Source organism: Diachasma alloeum, unplaced genomic scaffold (genome assembly GCF_001412515.2).
Source record: "Diachasma alloeum isolate Michigan unplaced genomic scaffold, Dall2.0 Dall_scaffold_00547, whole genome shotgun sequence".
Classification (NCBI taxonomy): Eukaryota; Metazoa; Arthropoda; class Insecta; order Hymenoptera; family Braconidae; genus Diachasma; species Diachasma alloeum.
The window spans coordinates 287,642-314,696 of record NW_021680679.1 but is presented as its reverse complement, the minus strand read 5'-3'; the positions used below and the strand labels follow the sequence as shown (position 1 = coordinate 314,696).

The window sequence follows — 27,055 nt, the reverse complement described above, 5'->3', positions numbered from 1 at the left end:
CCCGCTCTCAGATGCCCCAACAATCCCAAAACCCCAAAAAAACGAGAGAAAGAGAGAGAGAGAGATAAATGCCGAAAAAACCTACAACCTAATCGGTTCAATTAACCCGCCCCCCAGTCCTCTCTTTTTTTCACCTATGAATGTGTACATGTCTCTCCTATCGGTTTTTGCAGGCAGCCGAGACTTGTCGGGGCCTAGAGCGAGCACCTACGCACGTGACCTTGACCTCGAATTTGATACACCTCGACCCCGCACCCTCGCCCCACCCCCGCACGAGGAAGACGAGGATACAGTGTACGACATACGCGGACAGCGTACGAATCGTCGTAACTTGTCCGACGATTTTGCAAGCGAAGTTGCCGCAACAACAAGACGCTTCAAAGCCCACGCAGCAAGTCTGAGTTACGACAGTGAGCATTACGACGATTTGCGGCGAAATGCGATCGATCGACGCCAGGAGGTGATGGAGAAATTCACAGAGTCGGCGAAGAATGCCCTGGAGGAGGCGGATGTCGCCTTCAAGAGGCGCTCCAAATTGCTGAGCGACGCGGAGGGCGAGCGCAGCGCCGCCATGACGCGGTGGTCGAAGCTGGCGGATGTCGAGACCGAGTCATCGGGCGCTGCATCACGCGCCCGCCAGACCAAGGCCCGGCTGAATGACCTTGAGAGTGAAATGGAGGAGATGGCGGAGAGGCAAGCCAAACGCGAACGACGCGCTGCTGCCCTCAGGGCCCTTGTCAACGAGTCCGCCTCGTGCGACGATTTTGTTCAGGAGTCCGTCAAGAAGACCCTCAAGAGCAGCGAGAAGCACGTGTCCTTCTAGGATTATTTCTAACATCCTTTCGTCTTCCTGTTCTATTTATGTTATGGCGTCCTCTCATCTCTCTCTCTCTCTCTCTCTCTCTCTCTCTCTCTCTCTCTCTCTCTTTCTCTCTCTCTCCCACACACAAGTACACTCAGAGGAAAACCTAAACGTAATCGTATATTTCGTCACTTCTGCGTGAAGTGAAATTGTACGTAATTTATGTTTGGGTTTTCCTGTGTGCACTCTTTCAATCTTTAAAAATTAAGGGGTAAATCGGACCGTTTTTAATAATCGATAAATGCGAATCGGCGCAGGGAATTTCGATTTTTTTCCAATTTGAAGGTTTTTTGGGGGTTTGAAATGAGCCTTGATTTATTGAAATTGTATCGTTTGGCCGGCAGTTATCGAGGGTTTAAGGAGGTCCGTTTTACCTCGTCTTTCCCTACAGGGGGCCTATTCTCGAGTTGTGTGAAGATACTTTCACATGCGAAAGCCGACGTTTCACAGGGCTCGGATCTTCAGGGCATTATTTTGTGCCTTAATAATTTCGTTTAAATTTCACTAGAGACTTTTGCTTCACATGTGAATATTTTTCGTCGATGAATGTCAATATTCACACAGCATTTCGTTCGTAGTGATTCACACACCGCTTCGTCCGTCGTCTTTGGAACACATCGAAGAGTAGATATCTCTGTAAATTATCCATTTTTGCAAACCATGACAATAGCCACATTTTTTGTTAAACTAAATGACGAAAAGAAAGGTGTTAAGACAAATGTTGTGTTGGCACTGGGAGACGAAAAATCCGTTGACAAAGAATATTCACCTGTGAAAGTATCTTCACACAACTCGAGAATAAGCCCTCACGTGTCCACCTAATACTCAGCCCCGGCGGGGCGAAGTTAGGGAGATTTTACTGTATTTTCTTCTTTCTTCATGATGATGTCACGTGCGAAAAAAATTCGTAGAAAAACCTGGAGAATTCGCAAGGGAATTCTATTGGATTCCTATTGACATTTCTATTAGTTTGTTTGCGGGGTTTTTTAATAGAAGGGTTTAATGGAAAAATTCTATAGGAACAATGAAGAGAATTCGATTCTTCTGTACAACTTATTCCATAAAAATTTCTCTTGGGAAAACTTGGGAAATTCATGGCGAGAAATTTCTACAGAATTTTTAGTGTCTCAATAGAAAAGTTGTATAGAGAGATGAAATAAGTGATTATTCTGCTGATTTTTTCCATAAAATAATTTCTATTTGACATTTTTTATAAAATGCGCGCAGTCAAGCTGCGGAATTCTTCAGTAGACTCGACCGGAAGCAAATGGAATTCTCATTAAAAATTCAATAGAAATCCAATCTAATTTTCTATCGAGTTCGCTAGGTTTTTCTATGAAATTCTTTCACGCGAGGAGATGAGTTATCCTGAATTCCAGGCTTGATATATGTACGATGATCCTACCTGTTCGTGTGTACACATTTGTCCCATTTCGTCTTTACGATAAATAAATGACTGGTTATGGAAATGATCCGATGGTGTTGTTTATTATTACGGTGATGTGATCCTGAAGCACGTGCATGGGTTAGATGTAGAGATAGGTACGTTTTTAGATTTTTTTATTGGGAGGAGGTGGGAGGAACAGAGGGTAATGATGAACAATTTTAGGATCGAGAAGTTTGTCAGGAGCGATGGGCGAGCTGTTTGACGACGACATGGATAACTTGTGGGAGGGGTATGGTAGACCGATTGCTGAGGAGGAGGTCGAGGAGGGCTTTGTGCCTCTTCAGCGGAGGTTCAAGCAGCGACAGGCTGAAACCTTCGAGGAGGAATTGGCGGAGTTGAGGCGGAAGCGGAGGGATCTTCAGGTATGTTCGGGGAGTGGGACGAGTTCGGTTCGGTTGGGTTCCGGTAGAGAAGACAGGCCACAGAAAGTCTAAGGTCACGGCTGGACCGCTATAACAATTAATTGAAAGAAAAACGTAGATTTCTAAAAAAAACTAGGTGGCCCCCATCTTGCTTAAATCCTTCCTGCCTCTGCCGCCCGGAGCTTCAAAGATGGCGACGCTCCCATCTCGTGTTTTTAAACATGTTTAAAAACTATTTATAATTTTCAATTCCTGCGCAACTCGCTCCATCCGATTTCTGTAGTGGGAATAAACTTTTTAAGCCATCTTTCAGATATTTCCATGCCCTTTTGGCTGGCAACACATGACGCAAAATTTTCCCCGCACCAAATTCTCAATAAAATTTTTTGTTTGGAATAGCTCAAAAGCTCATTATTAAAGCATTAATCTCATTTCACTCTTCACGAATGCAATAATTCCACAGAAATCACTGCTCGACTTGTTCTCAGGATCGTCTCTTCGATATGGTGGACATCGGCGCCGAGATTGAGCGAGCGAAACAAACCCTAGGCAACTCGAATCTTGCCTTCGAGAGGCACGCCCTCAAATTCGATAATAAAGAGATACCCGAGGAGGAGCCCACGAATTTGATCGCCCGTTTGGAGAAATCACGGAAGCTGCAGCAGAGCCGAGAGCAGAAGACGGAGGAGCCGCCACTGATCAAGTGGTCTAAGTACGCGGAAATGAGGAACGACTTGCCGAGGCTCATTGGCGACAAGATTGCGCCCAGAGTAATGAGCCTAGACTTACCGATCCCTCAGGTCGCCCCCGAGGGGACTGTCAATCGAGATAAGCCGACGGAAAAACGACGCAAGAAGCGCTCGCTACTGAAGCGCAAGAAATCAGCTGGGCTGTAGATTATAAATTGACTTTCATAATTATCTCGGTAATGAGTGGAGTTACAAGAAAACAGTAAAGGAACTTTTTGTAGGGAATTTGATTCTCTAGAAAAAGTTTCTTATGGTGTTTTCTCGTAACACCAATCATTAACGAGATATTTGAGTAATTTTGTAGGGAAGGGGTAAAACGTTTACATGAAAAACTCAATTCACGTCAGATTGAATACTTGATTATCTCGATAATGAATGTAGATAGAAGAAAACACTAGAGGAACTTTGTATGCAGAATTCAACTTTCTATAAAAAAGTCCTCTTGTGTTTTCTTGTAAAATCGATCGTTAACGGGATAATTGAGTGATTAGGTTGAGAAGCGGTAAAGCGCAACAAAAAAAGGTGATGCACATCATATTTAATGCGTGATTATCTCGATAATGAGGGGAGGTACAAGAAAACACTAGAAGAACTTTTTGTAGAGAATTTAGTTCTCTACAAAAATTTCTTATTGTGTTTTCTCGCAACATCAGCCATTAACGAGATATTTGAGTAATTAGGTAGGGAAGTGGTAAAACGTTACATGAAAACCTCAATTCACGTGAGATTGAATGGTTTATTATCTCGGTAATGACTGAAGTTGAAAGAAAATACTGAAGGAACTTTTTATAGAGCATTTGGCTATATTCAATCTCAGCACAGTCCTAATTCACACAACTCAGTGGAGCGCCAAAGCCTATCGCCAAGATCGTAAAACTCTCCGCTTGAAGATCAACAATTCACGTTGAACCTGTACCCCAACAAATTGTCATAAATTTTGAATAAATGTGATTATAAACCCAGATGTTTGTATCCACCTCTCAATTACCACGCACGAAAAAAAATTATAGAAAATTCTAGAAAATTCGATAGAAAATTCTATTGAATTTGAGTTGAATTTTAATTTTTTTAAAGGAAATGTTCAAAAGAAAATATTTTTAAAAACATCAGCAGAATTTCATCGTTCTATAGAACTTTTCTACAGAAATTCCTTGACATGAATTTTTCAAGTGATCGTCACTCTATTTTTCTTTTCGTTTCATAAAAAAATCAATCAAAAAAACTACAATTACATACAAAATTACAATTTTTCTATTGAGACATTTTCCACCGAAATTTTCTGACGTGATTTTTTTTTGTATTTCTCCTCAATTTTCCTTCTTCCATTTAAAATGAAAAACCCAACAAAAAAACTTGAAAAACTTGAGCCGGGGAATTTCTACAAAAAATATTCCAACAAAATAAATCGTATGGAAAACCGAATTCTACACTGAGAGAAAAAATTACTTTTGACAAAGATGATTTGCTCGGGACAATCTCATCCTGTTGAAAGACTTGTTTCTCTCAATGGGAGAAATTCTAGAAATTGACGAGAGAATATTTTCTTGTACCAAGTAGAATGAACAGGTCAATGGCTGGACGATTAAGGAAAATTCGAGTTTCGTGAGAGGATCTAAAATAAAATCGTCACCTAAACGGGACATGATGGCTTCCACACCTTCAATAATATTTTAATTAGCGTTAGCAGAAAAATTATTTGAAGTGAACCTAAAACAACGAATAATTAAATTAATAAATAATTGAATGCAGCCAAAACCCTGAACTTCTGGGCGACCCCTAATAGAAAAAAAAATGATCCCCTGATTATCCCCGAGTAATATTATTGAAAGGTGAACTAATCAGTCCAATTTTCATTTTATTCATCGAAAATTCAATGCAAATTGAAAATTGACCTGTTTACCCAAAACCTTCTTCGTAAAAATCAGTTTTTTCTCTCAGTGCATTGATTATTTCTACAAATTTCTTTCGTACATGACTCGAAAAATTAGTAAGTAAATCAGATCACGATGTCATTGTGATTGACTTTCGAAACGTGTCACCCCAGTTTCGAAATCTCTATCAATAGCCCCGGGTGAAAAAATCTAATGGATCCCTGCAGATCGCGTCAGTCCCCTGTAACGACCAGGCGCATAAAATATGAACATTACCTGATTACCTGGCGAATGTCCAGCCCTTCACGCCCGACAAATGCAATGATCCTGATAATGCACCGGGTAATCCGATTAATCTGCGCATTGTTGACAGTCGGAGGAGCTGATTGGCCCAATTAGATATGATGGAATGGTTGTACCCTCGAAATAGACATCTCAATGCCGGACTGAAAGGGCAATGGCAAAACGGCCGAGGGGAAGGGAGACAGCGGATTTTTCAATTGCCCCCTCCACCAGGGACTGCAATCAAACGTCTCGTGGAGATAAAAACGATACATGTAGGCGGGCCAGCAGTAGTCGAGGGTGAGTTACCTGGGGAGACACCTCATTTATTCAGGGAGGTCTCGATTCCATCCGCAGGTTTGTGACGCCCAGTTTTGTGTGGTGAAGGGGTTTTTATCGGCTCTTTGAGGACAATCGGATTACGCAAGTGATGTGGAGAAGTGCCTGTTGCATAAGAGGATTTTTTTGGGAGTGCCGGGATAGGGGGAACTGACCGCTGCTTCAACCCCTCCAGTGATCGAATTAAGGGGAGACTACTGTGTGTTTTAAAAGTCGTGGGTTATTAGAGTGAGACTTTTCATACGTTGGAGATCGATTATGTAGATCTGAAAACGAGTAATTAGTGCGAAAATTTTTTTTATTATTCGTTTGCCCGAAAACGCTTAAAATGCTAAAAACAGTCCAGGGCCTCCAATTTTTGAGCTACAAAAGATTTTTCTTCAAAATTTTTGGAAAAATGTGTGACAACAATTACCAGCCAGTTTTTTGGAATTCGACTCCTACACAGCTGATTTCGTTTTTTTTTTCATATAAAAAAATTCACTATTTGTGTAAAAAATACAAAAAAAAAGAAATTTAGCTATGTAAGAGGTGAATTTTAAAAAAATAGCTCGTAATTGTTATTCCCCATATTATTCCGAAAATTTTGGAAAAAAAATCATTCGTAGCTCAAAAATTTAAGGCCCTGGACTGTGCAAAAAAATTTTTTTTGCACTAATTATTCGTTTTCAGATCTATATAATCGATCCTCAAAGTATGAAAAGTCTCACTTCAGTAACCCACGACTTTTAAAACTCACAGTAGTCTCCCCTTAATTCGCATTCTTGTCGTGGAGGAAATGCTTGATGCGGTGGAATGGGACTTTTGCCCGCTGTAATGTTCAGACACTGAGAGAGAATTTTGTTTCCCCCGACGGAGAGAAAAGTTCACTGGTAGAAGAAAATGAAATTTCGGGGACAGTTGACTAATGATTTTTAGGACAGTGACACGGAATGCGGTTTAGGGGAAAAAATATAATAAAATTTCAGGTTTCCCTGAAAATTCTGTAAAATTCCAGAATTTGAAGCGGCATAAAGACGAGAATTCCTTAATTTATTTGAATTTTTAATCTAATGTGAATATTTAGTGCCAAATTACATTGAATTTTCAGTGAAATCTGAAATTTCATGATTTTTTTCCTCCGAAATCGGATTCATTGTCACTGTCCTGAAAATTTAATAATGTATTTACAGGAATTTTCTGGTTTTTTATTTATTTTTAGGGAGAAATGAAACTGAAATTTACAATTCTCTTTGATTTTTCCACGGAATTCTGAATTTTCAATTACAAAATTCCTTGAAATGCTAGAGGTAATTAAATTCGATAAAAATTTCGAAAAAGTGCAGAGGAAATTTCAGACATAAAATTATTGATGGAATGCAGGGTAAATTTTACAGTTTCGGCGTAAATGACCCTCACGTTCAGTAAATTTTCCCGAGCCAACGGATAGAAATTCACTATTCATTCAGCACTTTTTCCGAAATATTGTGAAAAAAGTACTGAAAATCAAATTCGCTCCACGATTACTTGACTTCTTCGGTAATTTTTCTCGAACTTTTTCTCCGTGTAACGATTCCCCAAGATATCACACTTTTGTCTCAATAAATTACAATTGAATTCACCGATTCTAATTCCACGATTAGAATAATTGAGTTCAATTTAAAATACATCGAAAGCAAATTGCCAATTTATTAGCAAAAGTATATTGACTGTGCAGTGACGAAAGCCACTGCCCACATTTTTTCTATGAAATTCTTTATCAATGCGACCAGCTACGTTCGGTGAAAAGACTGCGACCACTCAAGGGTTAATAAAACCGCTACCCCTAACTCCTTAACTTTCAAATTTTTCGCTGAAATGTAGTATGAATATTTGAAAAGTTATCAAGTGACTGTTCAACTGAAATAGGCAGGACCGAATTGCAGGATCTAGTGGTCGAGTGGGTTGAGGTATGGCGGATGACGAACCAGCATGGGATTTTGAGGATGTGCCAGCACTCCCAGCGGAACCACCAGCGGAGGAAGCTCCAGCCGCCGCGGGGGGTGCTGCTCCAGCGAAGGAGGAACGGCCCAAATTAGATTATTCGGTTTTTGCCAAGGCACCGAAACCCAAGTACACGTTACATTGGGTCCGGCCCGTGATCCTTGGTTATCGCTACATTACTGATTATAGGTAATTACGAAACTAAGAAAACAATTTTTAGGGGCTAAAAAACTCGTAAAAAATAGTACAGAGTGCGCACAGAAAACGCTAAACGTAAATTATATAAGGAAGTTAAATCTTTCCCAAGAATTAAAAACTTAATTTAAAACGTAACATTCATTGATTGATTCTCACTATCGAAAATTTTGCAATGAATGCGATGAGTCAAAGACCGGAATTTACGCGGAAAAATTAACTTATCCCAAAGTCAGGCTCATCGTCATTACCGAATCTCTTCAGGCAATTTTACTACAATGATGTGATCGACTGGCTGGACAAAAGAAATCGAGGAATCGAGCGCGACCCACCCAACTGCGAGGAGTGGTCCGAGCGTGCGTTCAAGATGTACAACGCCAAGAACATCAACAAAAGTGTGAAACAGATAGCCGACTTGCGATGGATAACTTGCTACAGAACTGTGCCAAGATACTACAGTTACCACACACGAGCCTACTACAGTCTAAAGTATCAACCGATTCTCTGAGGTCACCTCCACCGAAATTTGATCAATCACTTCCTCATCTCTCCTCTCTTCTACTTCTCTCCTTCCCCCGAATTTTTACCCAACGCTGTCTCAACAATAAATAATATGAAAGTGCAAACGGAGAAGAAAGTCACATGAAAAATTGCTCTACAATCTGGGTAATTGGAGAGCGAAATTGTACGTCAGGAATTTCCATTTGAAATCAACGAAAAAAATCTGAGGTGAAGATTATTTTTTTTTCCTCATTCAGGTTTGTAAGTTGTTCGCAGGAAGAAATTGAAATTTACCGCATTTTTCACCACTTTTTACTCAATTTTTCTCGCTATTTTTCGTTGATTTTTTTTCTCCGTTTATGGACGAGAATATGACTGACTGTTACTACTCGCTGATGTATTAAATAAAATTATATTTAAATTCAACATCAAACGCATCTTGAACGAGTACAATGTCAACACTTTAATGTAGCAATGAACTGATACACGAATGGTTTCTTTTCTTCGTTTGTATTCATAATAAACAACTATGAATAACTATTATTTATAGTAAATATATATGTATGTTGTTTTTTACCTATTATTAGTTATTATTAAGTCGCGAAGCAAATCGATAGGTTTTGAAACCTCATCCTTATGATTTTTTTTTTGGGAAGTGGTAAAACGTGACAAAACAAATAATATTAATATCCAAATACAAAATTTTTTATATGAATAAAAAGAAGCTGTGACTGGATATTCCAAATGAAGTTTGAATTTTTAATTTTTTCGTCGTATTACTTTTTGCAATGAAAATGGTTATAAATAATCAACTGAAAAAAGTAGAAAAAACTACTGAAAGGCGGGGAAAACTTTGCGCCATGAATTCTCAGCCAAATGGGCGTAGAAAAATCTGGAAAATGACTTTGAAAAATTGTTCCTTCTGGAAAAATCAGGTGGAGCGAGTTGAGCGTGATCTGGAGAGGATAAATAATTTTAATAAATATTTAAAAATACGAGGTGGGGGCATCGCAATGTTTAAGATTCCTTCCGACAGAGGGCGGGAATATATAAACACGATGGCGGTGCTCACGCCTATCCGCCACCGCGTATTTTTGAATAGTGATCAAAATTATTTATTCTCTTCAGATCACCTTTAGCTCATTTCTTCGAGTTTAAAAAAAAAAAAATTCGAGCTATCCATCAGTATTTTCCATTCCCTTTTGGTGGAGAATTCATGGCGCCACGATTTCAGCAGTTTTTTTCATTCCCAAGGTTTATTAAAATCAATAGTTTTGTAAACAAAGTCTAAAACCAAAACCTTAAATTTGATTTGTCTCTTTGATAATTAATTTGTTAATTATCTCGGTGGGAAATGATTTTAGAAGAAAATGTGAAATTACATTTTTTGTGGAGAATTCAATTCCATATACAAGATGTCTTAAGACATTTTTCTTCGAAGTCGATAGTTTTCGAGATAAATCCACAAAATAAAAGGCTAAAAGTTGATTCAATCACGTTTTCCCACTCAATTGCTGAATTATTGATAATAATGTTGCGAAAATAGGCAAGAAATTCTCAATGCATCACTGGGAATTAAAAAGATGAATATTTTCAGTTAAACCACAGGTGCGCTTGGAGGTGCGCATTATTTGATTATATTTGCAATCGCCATTCATTTCACTTGAAATAAGCTTATTCGGACGAGCCAAAAAGTCTTGATGCATCTCTTGTGCCGTGTTTCCTTTTTCTTTTATTTCATTTTTCATCAGTGTGACAAAGAGGGATTTTCACATCGTCGTGAGTATATATTTAATTTTTTTTGCATAGGCACGGCTGAACATTCAACAGTTATCTAAGTATCAACTTCGTTACTTCGGATTATCGAAATAAATTGGTGAAATAGTCGGGGACAATCAAACAATTGTTGATTAAAATTAAACATTGAAAAGCTGATCATTGGTCGCCTTGACCAATGGCTAAATCTTTAATTAATCATTCAGTGATTTTTTAAATATTATTAATACGTTCGTAGTGTTTTGATTCTGTTGAATAATTCATTATTAATAAGGGAGGTCAGAGCGTTTGTTGGAGAGAGGTCTGGAATAGCAGAGCGACGATTCGGGGATATATTCGCCGAAAAAAAATGGAAAAATCTGAAAAATGGCTTAAAAAATTTGTTCATTTTCCAGAAACCGGATGATACGAGTAGAGAGTGATACGAAGAGGGTAAATAATTTTAAGAAATGTTTAAAAATACGAGTTGGAGGCGCCGCCATTTTGAAAGCCCTTTGCGGCAGTGGAAGGAAGCATCCAAGCAAGATGGCGACGGCCACACGAATCAACCACCTCGCACTTTTGACCATTTCTAAAAATAATTTATTCTCTTTAGAATAACTCTAATTCATTCCATCCAGTTCCTAAAAACGGAACCAATGTTTCAAGCTATGATTTAGATTTTGACCCCTTTTGGCGGAGAATTCATGAGATGACATCACGTGCGAAAAAGTTGAATTGAAAAAACTATGCAACTGTCTTGTTATTTTTCAATGGATATTTCATAGAGAAGAGTCAATAGGTTTTGATTTTTCTGTAATAATCGTTTCCTTGAAATTAAATGTTTTCCGAATAAAAATAAATGAATCAAGAAAAAATCTCTTCTGCACTTACAAATGCTGTGGATTTAGTAATGAATTAGTATCGGGTCAGTTCACCTCCTCCTCTCCGAATTATTCTCCCGAATCGTGGCTCAGCAACTACTCCAGCATCTCCACGGAAAACCCCTCAACCTCACAATAACTTATCATACGGAGGACAGTGGTTATTAAATTGGAATCGTTTAAAAACACATTGTAACAATAAGTCGATGATTTTTCTTCTTCATTTTTGATCGCACATGTTTACATATGGAGTACACTCGTACAACTGCACTCGCACGTACATCAAACATATCTGTAGTGTTGAGGGAAGGGTTTCAGAACTGGAGCATGAAATGTGTAATTTTGGGGTTTTTCATTGTTTGTATATTCCAGAAAACATAATGGGGCTCTTCGGGGGAATAAGTTCGTTCAAGTGGCAAGAGAAAGCTTTGTTTCAACACTCGCAGGTTTTAATAGTTAACAATTGATAATGAATATCTTGGTTTTAATCGAGTTCAAGAAATCGTTAATTTTCGTTGAATCGCGACACCTATAATTAAGCGCATTTATCTTTGGTTAGTTTCAATTTTTCAATAATGCAGTGATTTCGTTAGAAGGTTAAGTGGCCTCGGGAGTGAGAAAATGCTACTGAAATGTGGACAGAATAAAAGAATGGCTTGAAAAATTCGTTCTTTTTCTAGGAACTGGATGAAGCGAGTTGGAGGTGATCTGAAGAGGAGAAATAATTTTAATTAATGTTCAAAAATGCGAGGTGGCGGATCGGTGTAGCCGTCGCCATCTTGTTTAGACAGCCCCTCTGCCGCCAGGGGCTTTAAAGATGGCGGCGGCTCCACCTCGTACTTTTAGAATTTTTTTAGAGTTATTAATCCTCTTCAGATCAACATCAACTCACTTCATCCCGTTTTTATGAAGGGAACAGATTTTTTACGTGCATAGGTCTATGGTTTCAGTACGGGGGATCATTTTGGAAAAAAGTCTTCATGCCTGAGCACCATCTATCGGAATTCTAGACAAGTCAAATTTTTTTTTCAAATTCGAGAAAATATTTCCAGAAAATTTGTGAAAATTTTCGACTTCTCTGGGAAATTCACGATCTCCCTGAATATTCGGAGAAATTCGGTGGTTTTCTAGAACGTCCGAGAAAAACCAGCGGTTTTCCAAAATAATCTTGATTTCTCTTGAAAATTCGAGATAATACGAGGTAATATGACTTGCATCCACCAGCACGTCACATAGAAACTTTTCAAAAAAAAAAATCGGGGCTTTTCAACAACATGTGATAATTTAACTCTGAATAAACGATGCTGAACTTTTATTATTCAGTAAAGGGAAGGGAAGACCATCGACTTATCCCCGTAACTTACGGCTGTATAAGACAGCCATCTGCAATTCTTCAAGCAGTTTTTCAGATATCTCCACCCCCTCTCGCCAGAGACTTAATTTTTCCACTCCCAAGGCATCTCAACCCAATCCTCTTTCCGCCGAATTGGACACTCATTTGGTGTAAAAAGAGAATCGATGAATTAAGAAGTGAAAGGTTGAAACGTCACAAGTGTAATTATATCCTAAAATCCCTCCTCATCGCCTGTCCAGTGACATTTCACCCATTCAACTCCTGACTTTTGAAAATACAGATTATCTCGTGGCATATCAGCCAACTCAATCAATTAAAAACGACAAATAAATGAGTGCTCCACGACTCTCAACTTATCACAACCATCAAGTCCCTATAACTCCATTTTCCTTCCCCCTTTTTCCTCAAATTTTCTTGCTCTCTCAGCCGAATTCAACAGACCCCCCCGCAAAGGGTCAATCAATCATGGGCTCAGAGTGGCCATTACCAGCGTTACTTTCCACGAGAGTTCACAAGAAAACTTCTCCAATCATCGTCACCTCTATCCAAGTTAAATATGTACTCAAGCGTATTCTCCGACTTGATAAATAATCTCTTACTGATTCATCCTATTACTTTTTTCTGCTTTAATTCCTGAGGAGAAAAGGTCACTAATGACTGAATTAATTTATCCGCTCTACACTGAAAAACACGTACTTGTTATTTAGAAGACAATCGCCGTATGTATTCTCATCAGACATACGCCCCCTTTAGGGCTCAACCATATATTTTCAATCTGTTACTGGAGTTGTTGACGTCGCATCAGCCCAAGGATAAATAGGCGGTCGGCTATTTCACAAAACATTCGTGTGTATCGGAAATGTGGTCACGAGCCTTCGGATGGAAACTTTTTTTATTTATTTTGTTTTTCTACTGCAACAATTTGTTACTTTATTAAACCGCAATCAATATTCATTCCCCGAATATTTATTCTCTTCGATTACGATATTTCAACCTTTTCGTCAATAACTCGGACCAGTTTCTGTACAAGTGCGTATCAAAAAGGCCAGAAATCGTTTGATTTGTTCATATTTTTTTTATCATTCTCCAATGGAGCTAATTCGATATTAACAATTTGTCGATGCTCGAGTCGTATCAAATCATGCACGATATTTATGTTTAGTTAATCGTTTTTTTTTTTTCATCTATAATTAACGAGCGATTGTGTGATGAAGTTGTCCGGTAAATTTTCTACTTCATCACTCAATTTTAATGAGTGGTTATTTAGCTGAGAGAAACAGGAAATAATTATTTATCCTCAGTTACACATTTGATTTTCTTCAATTGTTAAAATTATTTCAATACTCTGTTTATTCATTGTTCAATTCTCTGAATATTCTTCAGTATTCTTCATCAATAGATTAAAAGACTGGATATAGGTGAGTACGACTTAATATTAATGAGCGCAAGACGAGGAGAATTTACATCTTAAGTTTTAGTAGAGAATAAGTGGGCTTTTTTTTCGTTATCGTTTCGAGAGATAGTTTCCGTAAGAACTTGAAAGTGCAACATAAAATTTTAGTCAAGAGAAAGTCTCGTCGAATGTGATCGAGACACTAGAGAGAAATTTATATTTTTTAAAAGTTAAATTTAGCTTCTTTCGAGATTATTTCATACTTGTCACTTAGATTTTCATTGAATACGAATGTTTTTAATGTACCATTTAACTTTCAATCGACAATGAACAATTAATTAAAGGACATCATTATAACCACATGGTTAACCATAAATTATGACTTGATAACACATTTTTCGAAGAACATTCAATAGCCTTACATTATCCAATTCCCATTATTCCAATAATCATTAATCTCTAGCCATCTGCTGTTGAAACATTTTAATCGTCAGTTTCATCATCAATTAGTCATTCGCACATACATTATCACCAAGTTTCACACACTTAAATTTTAATGACACGTTCATTCAGCGACGAAAAATAAATCTCTAAAAAGGACTCTTGGACAATTGCCCGACCACTGCGGGATGGGTGTGCATATAACATCTTTAATATTTCGACAACATTTCTAAGTTGTGTGTCAACTTAAACGTGAGTCTGCCAAGTGGCCAGTTTAACTGAAAATGTCTTATCATTTCGATTTTTAAAATAAGCCTTAACTTACGAATAGAAAGAAAACAACAACTTTGAGCTTTTTTGAATGATCATCGAGGATTCGTGAGGGAAAATATATTATGAACCAGGACAGGAGTGTGGACAGACCCCCATATAAAAAATGAGAGAATGTCTGCAGAGAAGATAGCCCTCAAAGTAATTAAACAATGATGCGGAAGAACTGAAGCTTCTTTAATACCCAAGATCTCGTGACCCAACGATGCGATTTGGATGAACGAGAGCTCATCTTCAAGTTTAAAAAAATATCTTGAAAATGGAAAAAAAAATCTGAAATTTCACTCTGCCGATCTCGAGATATTGACAATTAAAGACGGTTCAGTTTTCCGTGATCTGCGGCAAATTCGCATTTTCAGTGTTTTAGGTCTTTTGAAATATTTCGGAATCTGTGGCAGATGGAAATTCTGTCCAGACAGCTTTACCTCCCATAGACTCTGATACACCCACCGAAAACTAAAATTGACTACTCGCAATTCCATCACTGAACCCTTTCTCCATCCATTTTTATTCAATCATTTAGAACAAACATGGCCGAGTATTCAATCCTCCCCTGACCCCTTCCCCCTGTCGATATTTACCCGACTCTTTTGTTTGTCAATCCGTAACCCACTTGAATCCAATCATTATTCCCATGTGTACTCATCGTTAAAATCTCCTGACGCTTCAATTTAACTTTTAATCCTCAATGTTTTTGAATTAATCCTCAATCCCTCTACCATAATGTTTACTCATCGGGCATGACAATAAACTTGTACATTGGCAGGAGTTTTCCATTAATCATTAAAAATTAAAAATTAAACTCCCATTCAGTTTCATAAGCGACAGCATGCAGACATCATTCCATATCCATTACCTCGAAATATCGAACGATTCTTTACTCTCACCATTTTATCATCTTATGCTCATCGTTTTCCTCGCTTTATTCATTCTCTCTTATTTTTAAAATTTTTTTTATTAAAACGCGACGGAGCAACTGGACTAGCCTTGCGGACTAGTTTGCGGTCTGCGCAAGCGCGCTGGGCCCAGTGAGTCTGGAGCCTCTCGGGTCCCGGTTCAATAAACATTTCAATCCTCGCTGAATAAAAAATTAAAATAATTCATTTCCCAATAATCGATCATCATCATGCAGGAGACTTACAATATTATTGACGTAGAGTTTTATATCGCGTGGGAAAACGTGAAATATTGTATTCACCAGAATGGAGTCTAGCCCACGTGGGAACGAGGACCAATCGAAATGGCGGAGGGATGAAACTGGCGGGAAAAGATTGCAATCTGATTGGTCAAGCGAATTTCCGCATCGGGGATTCCCATGTTTTCATGAACTTCATGAATTGACATAACCTTTTGCGTTCAGGCAAGTGAGGTTCGAGTTTTATTCAATACAAAAGGTCGTATGTGCCATTTTCAGAAGATACCGCGTATTAGTTTTAGACACACGATGTTGCAATTGAATGTGAACATCTAAATCTTGTTTTCGATGCTTGGAAAGATATGAAACCTAGTCCCCATGGGAACGAGAACCACTCAAAATGGCGGGAAAAAATTGCAATCTGATTGGTCAAGCGAATTCGCGTGTCGGGGATTCCCATGTTTTTATGAACTTTATGAATTCGTACCTTTTGCGTTCAGACGAGTGAGGTTCAAGTTTCATTCAAGACAAAAGGTCGCATGTGCCATTTCCAGCGAATACTCCGTATCAGTTTTAACCACACGATATTGTAATTGAATCTGCACATCTAACTCTTGTTCTCGACGCTGCAGGAGTCGATAATAGCGATTTACATGAGCTCGGACTCGTGGAGCGTTAAAAGAACGTTCAATTGACTCCAGCCTGTCGACATCGAATTGGGAAATCTCGCGTGAGGGGTTATTTATTGGACTGGGCCCCGAGTTGTTTTTTGGGTCGCTATTGGCGTTCAAACGTCATACTTTTGGCCCAGACATATTCACTGAGCCTGTGCGCTTGGATCGCACTGCAATAGTCGCACTATTGACGGATCGCTCTTAGCACCCTCAATGAACTCCTCCAGGGACAGTTTACCGTCTTTATTTTTATCCATTTGCCGGAATATTTTGTCTGTTCTTTTCTCCGGGGTTGACTCGTCCTCCGGCATTTTCATCACTGTACCCACCATTTTGTAAATTGCCTGGAAATAATGGATGAGAAATTGGTTAATTGGGCAAATTCAGTTTGAGGGGACAGATGAATTGTTTCCGAGAATTTGATGATTTTTCGGGGGTGGAGGAGCTGGAAGTCGTTTCAGTCTATTGTTTCGGAGAGCTTAATTTGGTGGAAAGTTTGGGGTGGGGAAGTAATTTATTCATATGAAATTGATGAAGTACTCGGGGGAGGGGGGGGGCGGAGTTATTTGTCGGAAAACAAGGGAGTCGATTTCAGGGAAAATCTAATTTCCAATCGAGAAAAATTAAAATGAAATACAGAAGAGCTTGACTACATTTAAAAGAACATTATTTTGTGGAGAATTTCAATCAGTGCTGGAAAGGTCAGATAATTTTTTCCCGTAGCATCACTCATCACCGAAATGATTGAATAATTGAATATTAAGAAAAGGAATCATTATTTGATGCATATATCTTCCCGACGTTTTATAGGAATTGTGAAACGTTTCCCAACAAGTCCATTCTATAATCTCTCAATACTTTGTCTTTTCATACAGAATTTAAATTTCCAAAGTCCTCTTTTTCCTCTAAAATCACTCATTATACCCCGAAAAAATATCACAACTAATTTATTAATTTCTGATCAGTTGTTCATTTTATCAAACAAAATCGCTTCCATCAATCGAAAAAACCATTACGTTCATGAGTGTATATCCACACGCTCGAGCGTGTGTTCGAACTTGTTGATTTTCCAACCGGAATGTAAATTAACGATAAATTAATACCCCCCTGCCCCCATTACCCATTCAAATGTCCCGAATTCCGGTCGGACTACAATATGAATTGATGAATTCAATTGATTAAAACAATGTTCCAACATACCGTGACAATCTCCAACATTTCCTGGCGTGAAATGTATCCATTGCCATCGAGATCGTACATACTAAAGGCCCACTTCAATTTCTGTTCCAATTTACCCCGGGATGTGACACTCAGTGCGCACAGGAACTCCCGGAAGTCAATCGTCCCATCGCCATTAGCATCGAATGTCCTGAAGACGTGTTCTGCGAACTAGTGGAGAGGAAAAATAAGATTTTATATCCCGTGAACATGTGGTGAAAATTAACGAGATGGAAATTGTGAAATTATCCGTTTCATTATATTTACCTTGGATGCATCACCGTAGGGGAAAAAATTACCGTAGATTTTCTTGAATTCCTCGACACTCAGATGCCCACTCGGACAATCCTTCAAGAATCCTTTGTACCATTCTTGAATTTCTGCATCTGTGACGGAAAAATTGTCGATATAAACAATGAAAAAATTTCCCTAATTTAACCTTGATGTTTGATGTTGAATTAGCATGGTAATGAGGCTCTCCAAGAGAAAAAGCCATAAAACACTTTTTGTGTAGAATTTCATGAACTACAAAAACGGTCATATGAAATTTTTTCCTAGAACCAATGGTTTTCAAGTTCAACTGATAATTCTAAAGACATCAAAATTCGAGAGTAGAGCAAAATGAATAGTCTTTCAAAACGAATACAGAAAATCCATGATTTTGCTTCCGAGTGAACGCATTGTATAATTGTTCAAATGAATCCAATCATGCTTTAATATTCTTCTCAATGCCATCTTGACTGAAAAAATTTATTTAGAAACTAATATTCAGGGAAAGGTGAACAAATTTAACGTTGAGGCGTTATTGGGTGGCAACATTGGGGCAATGTTGATTTTAATGAATCATTAAATTCAATTTAAAATACATCGTCATAAAAATTCTATCCGAAAGCAATTTCTCACTTGTATTAATTCCCAAGGTATTATTTGAACCTTGAAAATGAGCCCTGACTCATCCGAATTGCAACATTACCTCAGACCATATAAAAGATCAAAAGACCATGATTTTGCATCCCTCTCTGAACCCATTTTTATTCAAATAATAAATACCAGAAAATTCCGTATTCTGTTTCAGATCCTCAAGCACTTCAGGCTTCAGTTTGCTGTTCTGTTTGCCCATGTTGGCTCACAGCCTCTCAATGCAGTCCCGTGAATCCTCAGTATCCTCCCACGCTTTCCCTTTAACTCCACAATATTCTCCTCAATTTTCTAAAAACCTATCTAAATTAATGTTTAATTTAAGAATACAGTGATGCACTACTTTGTGTGACCGGTCACCATGCACCAGGCACCTCCCTGAGAACAAGAAAATTAACGAGACAAGAAATCATGTTTAGTCACTGCCAGGGGACAGAATTTTGTCACTCGGATTGAGAAAAAAAAAAGATAAAATCGATGATTGTTTTCATCTCTATACTAAGTAATTTAAGAAAGGCCAGGTGGCATTGGAGAAATAGTTAAGACTTGATTAAATTGTCACGCCGACGTTTCGCCAAATTATTTCTGCAAGATCCCCTGACCTTTCTTAAATTAATAGATAAAATATTCCCTCGTATTATTCATCGCAAGAACACATCTGCTCACACAGTCACCCAAAAACCCACAACATTCACACAAATCTGAAACAAAAAGAGAAAATGCGTTAGTCAATGATGACCAAAGGACAATAAATGTATACTTGGAGCATAGTGCGATTTATTTATAATAATTATGGTAACGATAATGTAGGTTGGCTCATTGCTGACGTAACTCGTCTTATAATCCTCGACCCACATACAAAATACGAGATTTATTTGTTCTTCCTCTTCCTCCCATGTTCTTGTTTTATTTTTTGATTACTCAAAGTCTGTGGTAAATAGTCGTTATTAATGTGTACAGTATTATTTAATTATCGTTAATGTAGCTTTTGTTCTCATCGGATACATGAATGCAGGGTCATTGAACACACCAGCAGCCATGTGTACAGATATTTTGAAATTAATATCACGAAGTATTCAATAATCTTTAAATGAAAACTGATGATTGTGGTGATTGCATCAAGCTGTTAAACATATTCGTACTTCAGCTCGATGGATAAATTATTTCAGACACTCATTTCATTGCATAATATCGTCATTTCGCTTTTGATAGAGAATGTTGGGAACCTGGAACTGGAGTTCGTTTTTAAGAGGCCTAGGGAGTGGAATAAAAACTACTGAAATGCGGAGAAACCTTTCGGTGTGAATTCTGAGCCAAGAGAGAATGAAAAAAATCTGAAGGATTGCTGGATGAATTTTTTCTAGGGGCCGGATGGAACGAATTGGAGATGTCAGGGTTGGGTAGCATACGATCGATGTTTTTGACATTTGATTCATGTATTATACATGCAGATGGCAATTTTAAGATGAAGAATTTAAAGAAATGTTTGAAAATCCGAGGTGGTTGACAGGCCTGGACGCCGTCATCTTGCTTTCCTGCCGCAAGGGGCTTCCAAGATGGCGGCGCCTTCACCTCGTATTTTCCAACATTTTTTAAAATTATCCATCTTCTTCAGATCACCCTCAACCCACTCCACCCAGTTTCTATAAAAGGAAAGAATTTTTTAAGCCGTTTTTCAGATCTTTCCTTCCCCTTTTGGCTGAGGATTCATGCCGAAAGGATTCGCGGTCTCGAGGCCTCTCAATCATTATTTAATGAGTCAACTGAACGAATCAGTGACGTGAAATGACACTTGGAAAGTTCAACCTTATATACTGATCTAAAATCCCTAACATCCTCAATCAAAAACTTCAGTTACCCAACTCTAAATACCAAACAGAATAATAAACCTGGCGCCTATTGATTATTGCATCAGCTCAACACAGACTGGCATTTCACGATTTAAATACATATATATAATGAATGAATTGATCTCTATAATCAGTATAAATCCATTCATTACTGTCGTCGACAAAAGGGAAGAGAGAAATAGTACAGCTAACTGGATAAAACAAAAAGCCCTTGTATTAAATGTAACGCCCGTTATGACTGGTTACATACGTCATCAAGTCAGATCAATCTCGTTTTATCCATAAACAATATTCTCGAATATAATCAATATTTTTTGATCTCTCTATTTTTTTTCTTCAATTCAATTCTTCTGTACTCTCTCTGATTTTTAATTTAAAACGACGGCCATGCGTCAATTCTCTACACGACTTATACAAACGTACTCTTAGAATTCTAAACTAGACAATTGTTTCTTTATACGAACATACGTATGCACCAGATTTTTATCATTATTTGTATCCCCCATTCTCTTTAGAATTTCCATAAGCACACTAGCGCATCGCACAACTACGGAGGATTATTGCATTCGTTATTCGTTTTCTTCTCGGGACAGATATCACAAGAATGGAGAAGAACTATTGTTACCGCGTCCTCGAGGCTTTCCTCATTTTATTCTTTATCTTCTTTCATCTCTTTTTCTCACTTCATTAATATTCCATTACAGTTTTTTTCGCCCCTTTCTTGCGCTTGAAAAGTGGATTCTGATCCACTGGGAGACAGTGAATAAAGTTAGCAGAGAGTTTTTTTTTTTGTTTAATTTCGCAGTGTTCGATGGTGAATATTCAAAACTTGAGATTAATTACAGTTAATGGATTTTAGTTATTTCAACATTTCTTGGTTAATGAAAAATAATCTTATCCGGTTATTATGCATCGATTCAGTGATTAATTGTATCTAACATTAATGGAATTATTTAGAATCATAAACTATATCGTAAACTATACCCTATAAATATATACGTTTATATATAATATATAAAATGACTTTATCAACGGTGCAACGGTGAATAAATGCCTCAATTGGTTACTGAATTGTTAAAATTCGGGTAACTATTGAACTGACTTAAGGGATGAAGCTGAAGGTAGCGAAAAATTTGGAATGCGGAAGATTCGATTGTGGCGAATCTAAGGATATAAAACAGTATATTATGTCACACGGCGATAAAAGTATTATCTGACTGATGTGATTATAACTGATTTGTTCATACAATTGTTTGATGCTTAAAAACCCCTTAAATTTAATTTTCCGCCGTCAAATAGTCCGCTAGTTTCAGCTGCATCTTTTAAGAGACCTTGGCAGTTAGAAAAAATGACTAAAGTCCCGGAGAAAACATTGGGCCATGAATCATCAGCCAAAGGGGACTGGAAAAATCTGAAAAATGGCTTGAAAAATGGTTCCGTTTATCGAATTCGGATGGGACGAGTTGAGGGTAATTTGAATATGATGAATAATTTTAAAAAAATTTCGAAAACGTGAGGTGGTGCTGGCGCCAGCAGACGGACGGGTGCCCAGCCAAGATGGCAGCGCCCACTCCTGTCCATCACCGCGTATTTTCGAGCATTTCGTAAAATCATTCAACTCGTTTCGTCCAGTTCTTCAAGACAGAGTTGATTCTTTCATCCCTTTTTGACTCAGAATTCATGGTCCAAAGTTTTCCCGGAATTCAGTACTTTTTTTCCAACTTTCAAGACCTCAATGGATTTAAATTAAATTCAATGATTATTTTCATCACAATGAGAGCTCTGGAAAATATATTATTCAGCTGAAAGGTAGAAAAAGTGTTTCAACTACTGACATTCAAGCATTAAAAATAACATTTGTCTTCAATTTAATGAAGAGAAATTAAATTATAATGTAGTTAACAACATTTACGATGATGAGAGTGGACTTTAGCTCTTGCTTTGTGATGATTGGATGAAGGAACAAGCTATTCTCTGACGGATGGATCTGCTGACAATACCCTAGGTGCTTGCACCCTGCAGTACTCGAGTTACATTTTTTTCGTCAAGAGACGGTTGAGAGAAAATATAAAACGATAATACTTTCGAGAGTAAACGGAGGACCATTTGAAAGAGGATGAAAAGGGGTGTAGGTGGGGGATTTTAATTGAATGGGACACGCAGATAGAAAGAGGGAAAGGGGGGAATGAGTCGAGGAAAGGACAGCACGGGAAAGTAGAAAAATATAAAAATTAGGGGGTTAACGGGAGACTGACTCCTTTTTACTTCTCGTGTCTATCGTTTTCTGTTTTTTGGTTTTTTATTTTGGGAAAATTCTTTCCCTCTTTCCTTCTGGGTTTTCAGATTTTTAAAACTCGTCTCTTGGCAGACTCGGTGATGCGTTTATTCCCGTGAATTCAGGGAAAATAAGTGGATTCTGGTGGTGCACACGGATTTTATTGATTTTAAATTTATCAATGTCCTCTCGTAACTCTGGTCGAAAATCCAGGGTAACGTTTTCAGATCGATACAGCAATATTCTAGGGAGCTTCCATAGCCCCTGTTACCTACTTATTCCTTCATCCCAGTCTCACCCACTTAATGGTTTTTTTTTCTTCTCCACACACTCGCCTACTTTGTTTTGAAATTCTTCTCGAGGGAGTTTTGCCCTCTTTTTTGGAGGGGGGGGGGGATTTGGGGATTGGGAATTCCATTTTCGACATTTATCTTTCGTCACGAAGGTATGAAAATTTACTATTTCGATTGTCAATGCTTGACTTTCTATTCGGTGAGAAACATTTTTCATTTTGTCTCGATGAGGTTTATCTGATGAATTTGGTGGTGGCTTTTCTTGTTTTTTTGCAATTCAGGGGAGACTGCGGTGAGTTTTAAAGATGCTGGGAATTGGATCTATCGTACCTATGACTTTGGTAGCTATTTTTTACACTTCAAAAATTAGAAAAAATCAAGTTTCAATTTTTTACAATGACTTGGATTTTGACTTGAATTTTGGTTTCCACAGACGTAATATATTGACGAAAAAATTGTGAGTTTTTCAAAATTTCAACTTTTCGATTTTTTTCCTCAGAATTGGTAGAGTTTTGTAAAATGAACGATAAAAAAATGAGAAAAAAAATGTAGTTTATTGATGTGTCATGGTCTTCAAAAATCGACAAATTGGAATTAAAAGAAAAACATTTGTCTCGTCGCTAAGGGGACAATTTTGAAAATTTTATGCCCGTAGAACCACATATCGTCGATGAAAAAAATTTAAACTCGACTTTTTCCCATTTTTCGGGTAAAAAACATGGGACAATCCTCTGTCTCTCAAATTTCCCCGCGCTCTCCCCTTAATTTTGTGAATTCTCTTGGGCTTCAGGCGTTAATCACATGTTTGCCTTTGTTACAATTGTTCACAATTAATTCAATTGTATTTTTTAAAATTTTTGTACGTTAGATGACATTAAATAGTTTCTGATTTTCCTCATTTACTTTAAAATTGACTTTACTTGATATTAAGTACTCGAAGCGTGTACGTTAATGGAGTTAATAAAATTCTTCGTTAGTCACTAGCTATTTATGAGTTTAGTGTGACAATGACGTCGGACATATTGTTCCGCGGTTTGTCCAACGTGAGAATGCACCAATGATATGTGTCTACGACTACAATAATGTGCCCCACCTAGTTTAAGAGTGTTTTTTTTTCTTCGTTCTCGACCGGCGAATTGTCTCCGTACGGAGAATAGCGTGACGAATATAGGTATTAATGAACCGAGATGAACAAAAGGAGTATGATGATCGAAGTGGTGTAACTTAGTGACATTGATTCGGAGAAAAACACCCCCTGCGGTAATTGAGTTTAGAAAGAATGATCGGGGCGAGGGAAAAACGAGACGCGGTATTAATGTGAGCCAATTTCGCATGACCGAGTTAACACGAGAGAATCCTAGATTATAACATGCAATTGGTCAAAAGTCTATCGTCTATGAAGGCGTCAAGTTGAAAATTTTTATTTCAGGGAATGAAAAATTGTTCGATTAATCGACAGCTTGTTTTCACTGGTGATTATCTCGATGACGAGTGGTTCTACGAGGAAATGTCAAAAAATCATTTTTATGGGGAATTCAATTTCCCACAAGAAATGTCCAGTGACATTATTCTCTAGAACCACTAGTTACCGAGATAATCAACGATTAAGATTGAACAATGTCTTTTCTGTAAATCCGAAGTGGTAGAATGGACTTTCTTAAATCCGCAACATCTGCCGACCAAATCATGCGATTTATTTATTTTCAGATGAATAAAATTTCATTCTGAAACCGACAAAAACACCTCCAAAACTAAATAAAAATAGTCCAATTGATTAACTGTTAAAAACAGTCCATTCTACCCCCTCTCCCTGATAATCGAAACAACTTCCTCCCTTAATTTATCAAATACTTATCGATGGTTAGTTACGCCGACTCACCCTCCCCTCTCAGTCCCTTAATTAAACACGCAGATGACGATTAAAACGCCCAACAATCCTGCGTATCTAAAAATACAATTTAAAACGAATTGTTCAGCAGAATTGAGTCCTTTCCGGTGTGTCGCCCCCGAATAATAGTGTAGGGTACATAGATCATTTACGCTGATCCTTATTAATCGATTAACCCACCACGGATTGACCTTTTCACTGGGTATGATAAAAGAGGGGAAGGGGTATAGTGCTACCAGATGAGGATTAAACGCACCGGATATCTCGATCGACTAAAACATAGTCACACCATTATCGAGTTATATATGTACTCAACTCGTAATCAGTACCAAGTATCCACTTAATATCGTTCTACTCCCAATTACTACTATTGAATAACAATTTCCTATACATTTTTTATCATATCAAACACTCGTTAAACCCGGCATTTTCATAATCAACAGATAGTTCGGTGAGGAAGTGGTAAAATGTGATTGCACGAGACGATTTTCAAGGTTTTGATGATTGAGAAATTATCGCGGTAATGAGTGGTTTGACGGAAAAAACGTTTAGATATTTTTCGTTGGAAATTTAATCAGCTACAAAAAAGGTTTTACGACATTTCCCTCCAAAACTGGTAGTTTTCGCGATAAATGCAGAATAGTAAATGCATAATTCATGAAGTAATGAAAAATGTGAAGAAAGCGATTTCTTGCACCTCATTAACTGTTGAATTATCTCAATAACGCCTGATTGTAACAAAAAATGTTGTATGACATTTTTTGTAGGAAATTTAATCACCTACATAAGAGGTTTTATGACATTTCCCTATAAAACTTATAGTTTTCTTGATAAATGCAGAATAGTAAATGTATAATTCATAAAGTAATAAAAGACGAGAAGAAAACGAATTCTTACATTCCTTCAACGGCTGAATTATCTCAATCGCGAGTGGTTGTACCGAAAAATGTGATAAATCGTTTTTGTGGGAAATTTCATCACCTGCGAAAAAGGTTTAGGGCAATTCTCCTCTAAATCCACTCATTCCCCGTGTAGATCGATAACTACCAAAAACTCAATCGCCTCATGACGATGTACTTCTCTAAAACCGCAATAATATATCCGATAAAATTCCCCAATCAATGAAACGTCTCACCCGATATAAATAATGAACTCAACAACCCAGGATTGGAAAAAAAAATGAAATAAGATCGATAAACGAGCAGGCGAAGCCTAGAACCGAGACCCGATTGATATCATTTTCTCCGAGGCTCGATACCCAGCAACAGTGACACGAGTTGAATAATATCAATTAGCAGCGAATAGCATTTACTCCTTAATAAGTATTAATCTGTTCATTAGTAGCATAAGGGAAGTTATTACTCATGTGAGTATTCGAAGCGTGAATTCACTTTGTCTTTCTTTCGTCAACCGAACGCTATTTTAACGGATATTGGGACGTGAAAATAGTCACGTCTGAATGGAGCTCAGCCACTTCAATTTCAGAGAAAGAAAAATTTCTCAGTCAATGGACAACTCGTTTTCATTGGCAATTATCTCGAGAATGAGTCATTCTACGAGAAAATCTCACTGAATCTTTTTTGTGGAGAATTCAATTTCCCACAAAAAATGTTTACTGACATTTTTGTCTAGAACCACTCGTTACCGAGATAAGTCACGATTAAGATTGGACAATTTCTTCTTCGCAAATTCGAAGTGGCAAAATAGACTTTCTTGAATCAGCAATATCTCCTGACCGAACGACGGGATTTGGATGAGACAAATTTCATTTTGATGCGCGAAAAAACCCCCCCAAAATGAAACATGAATCGTCCAATCCCAATCCATTTTACCCCCTCGAAACAATGTTCTCCCTTAATTTATCAAATACTTATCGATGATTAATTGAACCATGAATACTTGAAATGTTAATTCACTCCGTCTTTCTATCGTCAACCGAATGCTTTTTCAATGGATATTCAGACGTGAAAATAGTCACGTCTGAATGGAGCTCAGCCACTCCAGCCACTGGATTCTGCTGACGCAACCATTACTTTAAATTGTCGAGGAGGAGAGCGGGGGGGGGGGGGAATTGGGG

At 37.8% G+C, this 27,055-nt stretch overlaps 4 protein-coding genes across 7 annotated transcripts in view; 3 read left to right on the top strand and 1 right to left on the bottom strand.

Annotated features, from left to right (window-relative positions):
• Positions 1-148: 148 nt before the first annotated feature.
• LOC107043049 lies at positions 149-2,334 on the top strand. Its single transcript, XM_015264350.1, has one exon. It carries the CDS (start codon positions 149-151, stop codon positions 821-823), a length of 675 nt encoding a protein of 224 aa, XP_015119836.1. The 3' UTR covers positions 824-2,334.
• Positions 2,335-2,478: 144 nt separating this feature from the next.
• Positions 2,479-4,330, top strand: LOC107043142. Its single transcript, XM_015264481.1, has 2 exons — positions 2,479-2,671; positions 3,160-4,330. Exons 1-2 carry the CDS (start codon positions 2,495-2,497, stop codon positions 3,565-3,567), a joined length of 585 nt encoding a protein of 194 aa, XP_015119967.1. The 5' UTR covers positions 2,479-2,494; the 3' UTR covers positions 3,568-4,330.
• A 1,518-nt stretch (positions 4,331-5,848) lies between these two features.
• Positions 5,849-9,128, top strand: LOC107043117 (flightin). Of its 4 annotated transcripts, none has more exons than XM_015264438.1 (3): positions 5,849-5,873; positions 7,817-8,063; positions 8,334-9,128. In XM_015264438.1, exons 2-3 carry the CDS (start codon positions 7,843-7,845, stop codon positions 8,575-8,577), a joined length of 465 nt encoding a protein of 154 aa, XP_015119924.1. In that variant the 5' UTR covers positions 5,849-5,873; positions 7,817-7,842; the 3' UTR covers positions 8,578-9,128. The 4 variants fall into 4 exon arrangements, with proteins under 4 accessions (XP_015119924.1, XP_015119922.1, XP_015119921.1 ...); XM_015264436.1 differs by having other exon boundaries at positions 5,857-5,930; positions 7,800-8,063; XM_015264435.1 differs by having other exon boundaries at positions 5,858-5,930.
• Positions 9,129-10,480: 1,352 nt separating this feature from the next.
• The window catches only part of LOC107043115 (neurocalcin homolog), a 78,123-nt gene continuing 61,548 nt past the window's right edge, over positions 10,481-27,055 (bottom strand). Inside the window, exons 2-5 of the mRNA XM_015264432.1 lie at positions 18,805-19,050; positions 18,022-18,140; positions 17,737-17,925; positions 10,481-16,880 (exon numbers count right to left, since the gene is read on the bottom strand). Coding sequence (XP_015119918.1) covers positions 16,680-16,880; positions 17,737-17,925; positions 18,022-18,140; positions 18,805-18,874 — 579 coding nt within the window. The 5' untranslated portion in view covers positions 18,875-19,050 and the 3' untranslated portion in view covers positions 10,481-16,679. The remainder of the gene's footprint in view (positions 16,881-17,736; positions 17,926-18,021; positions 18,141-18,804; positions 19,051-27,055) is intronic.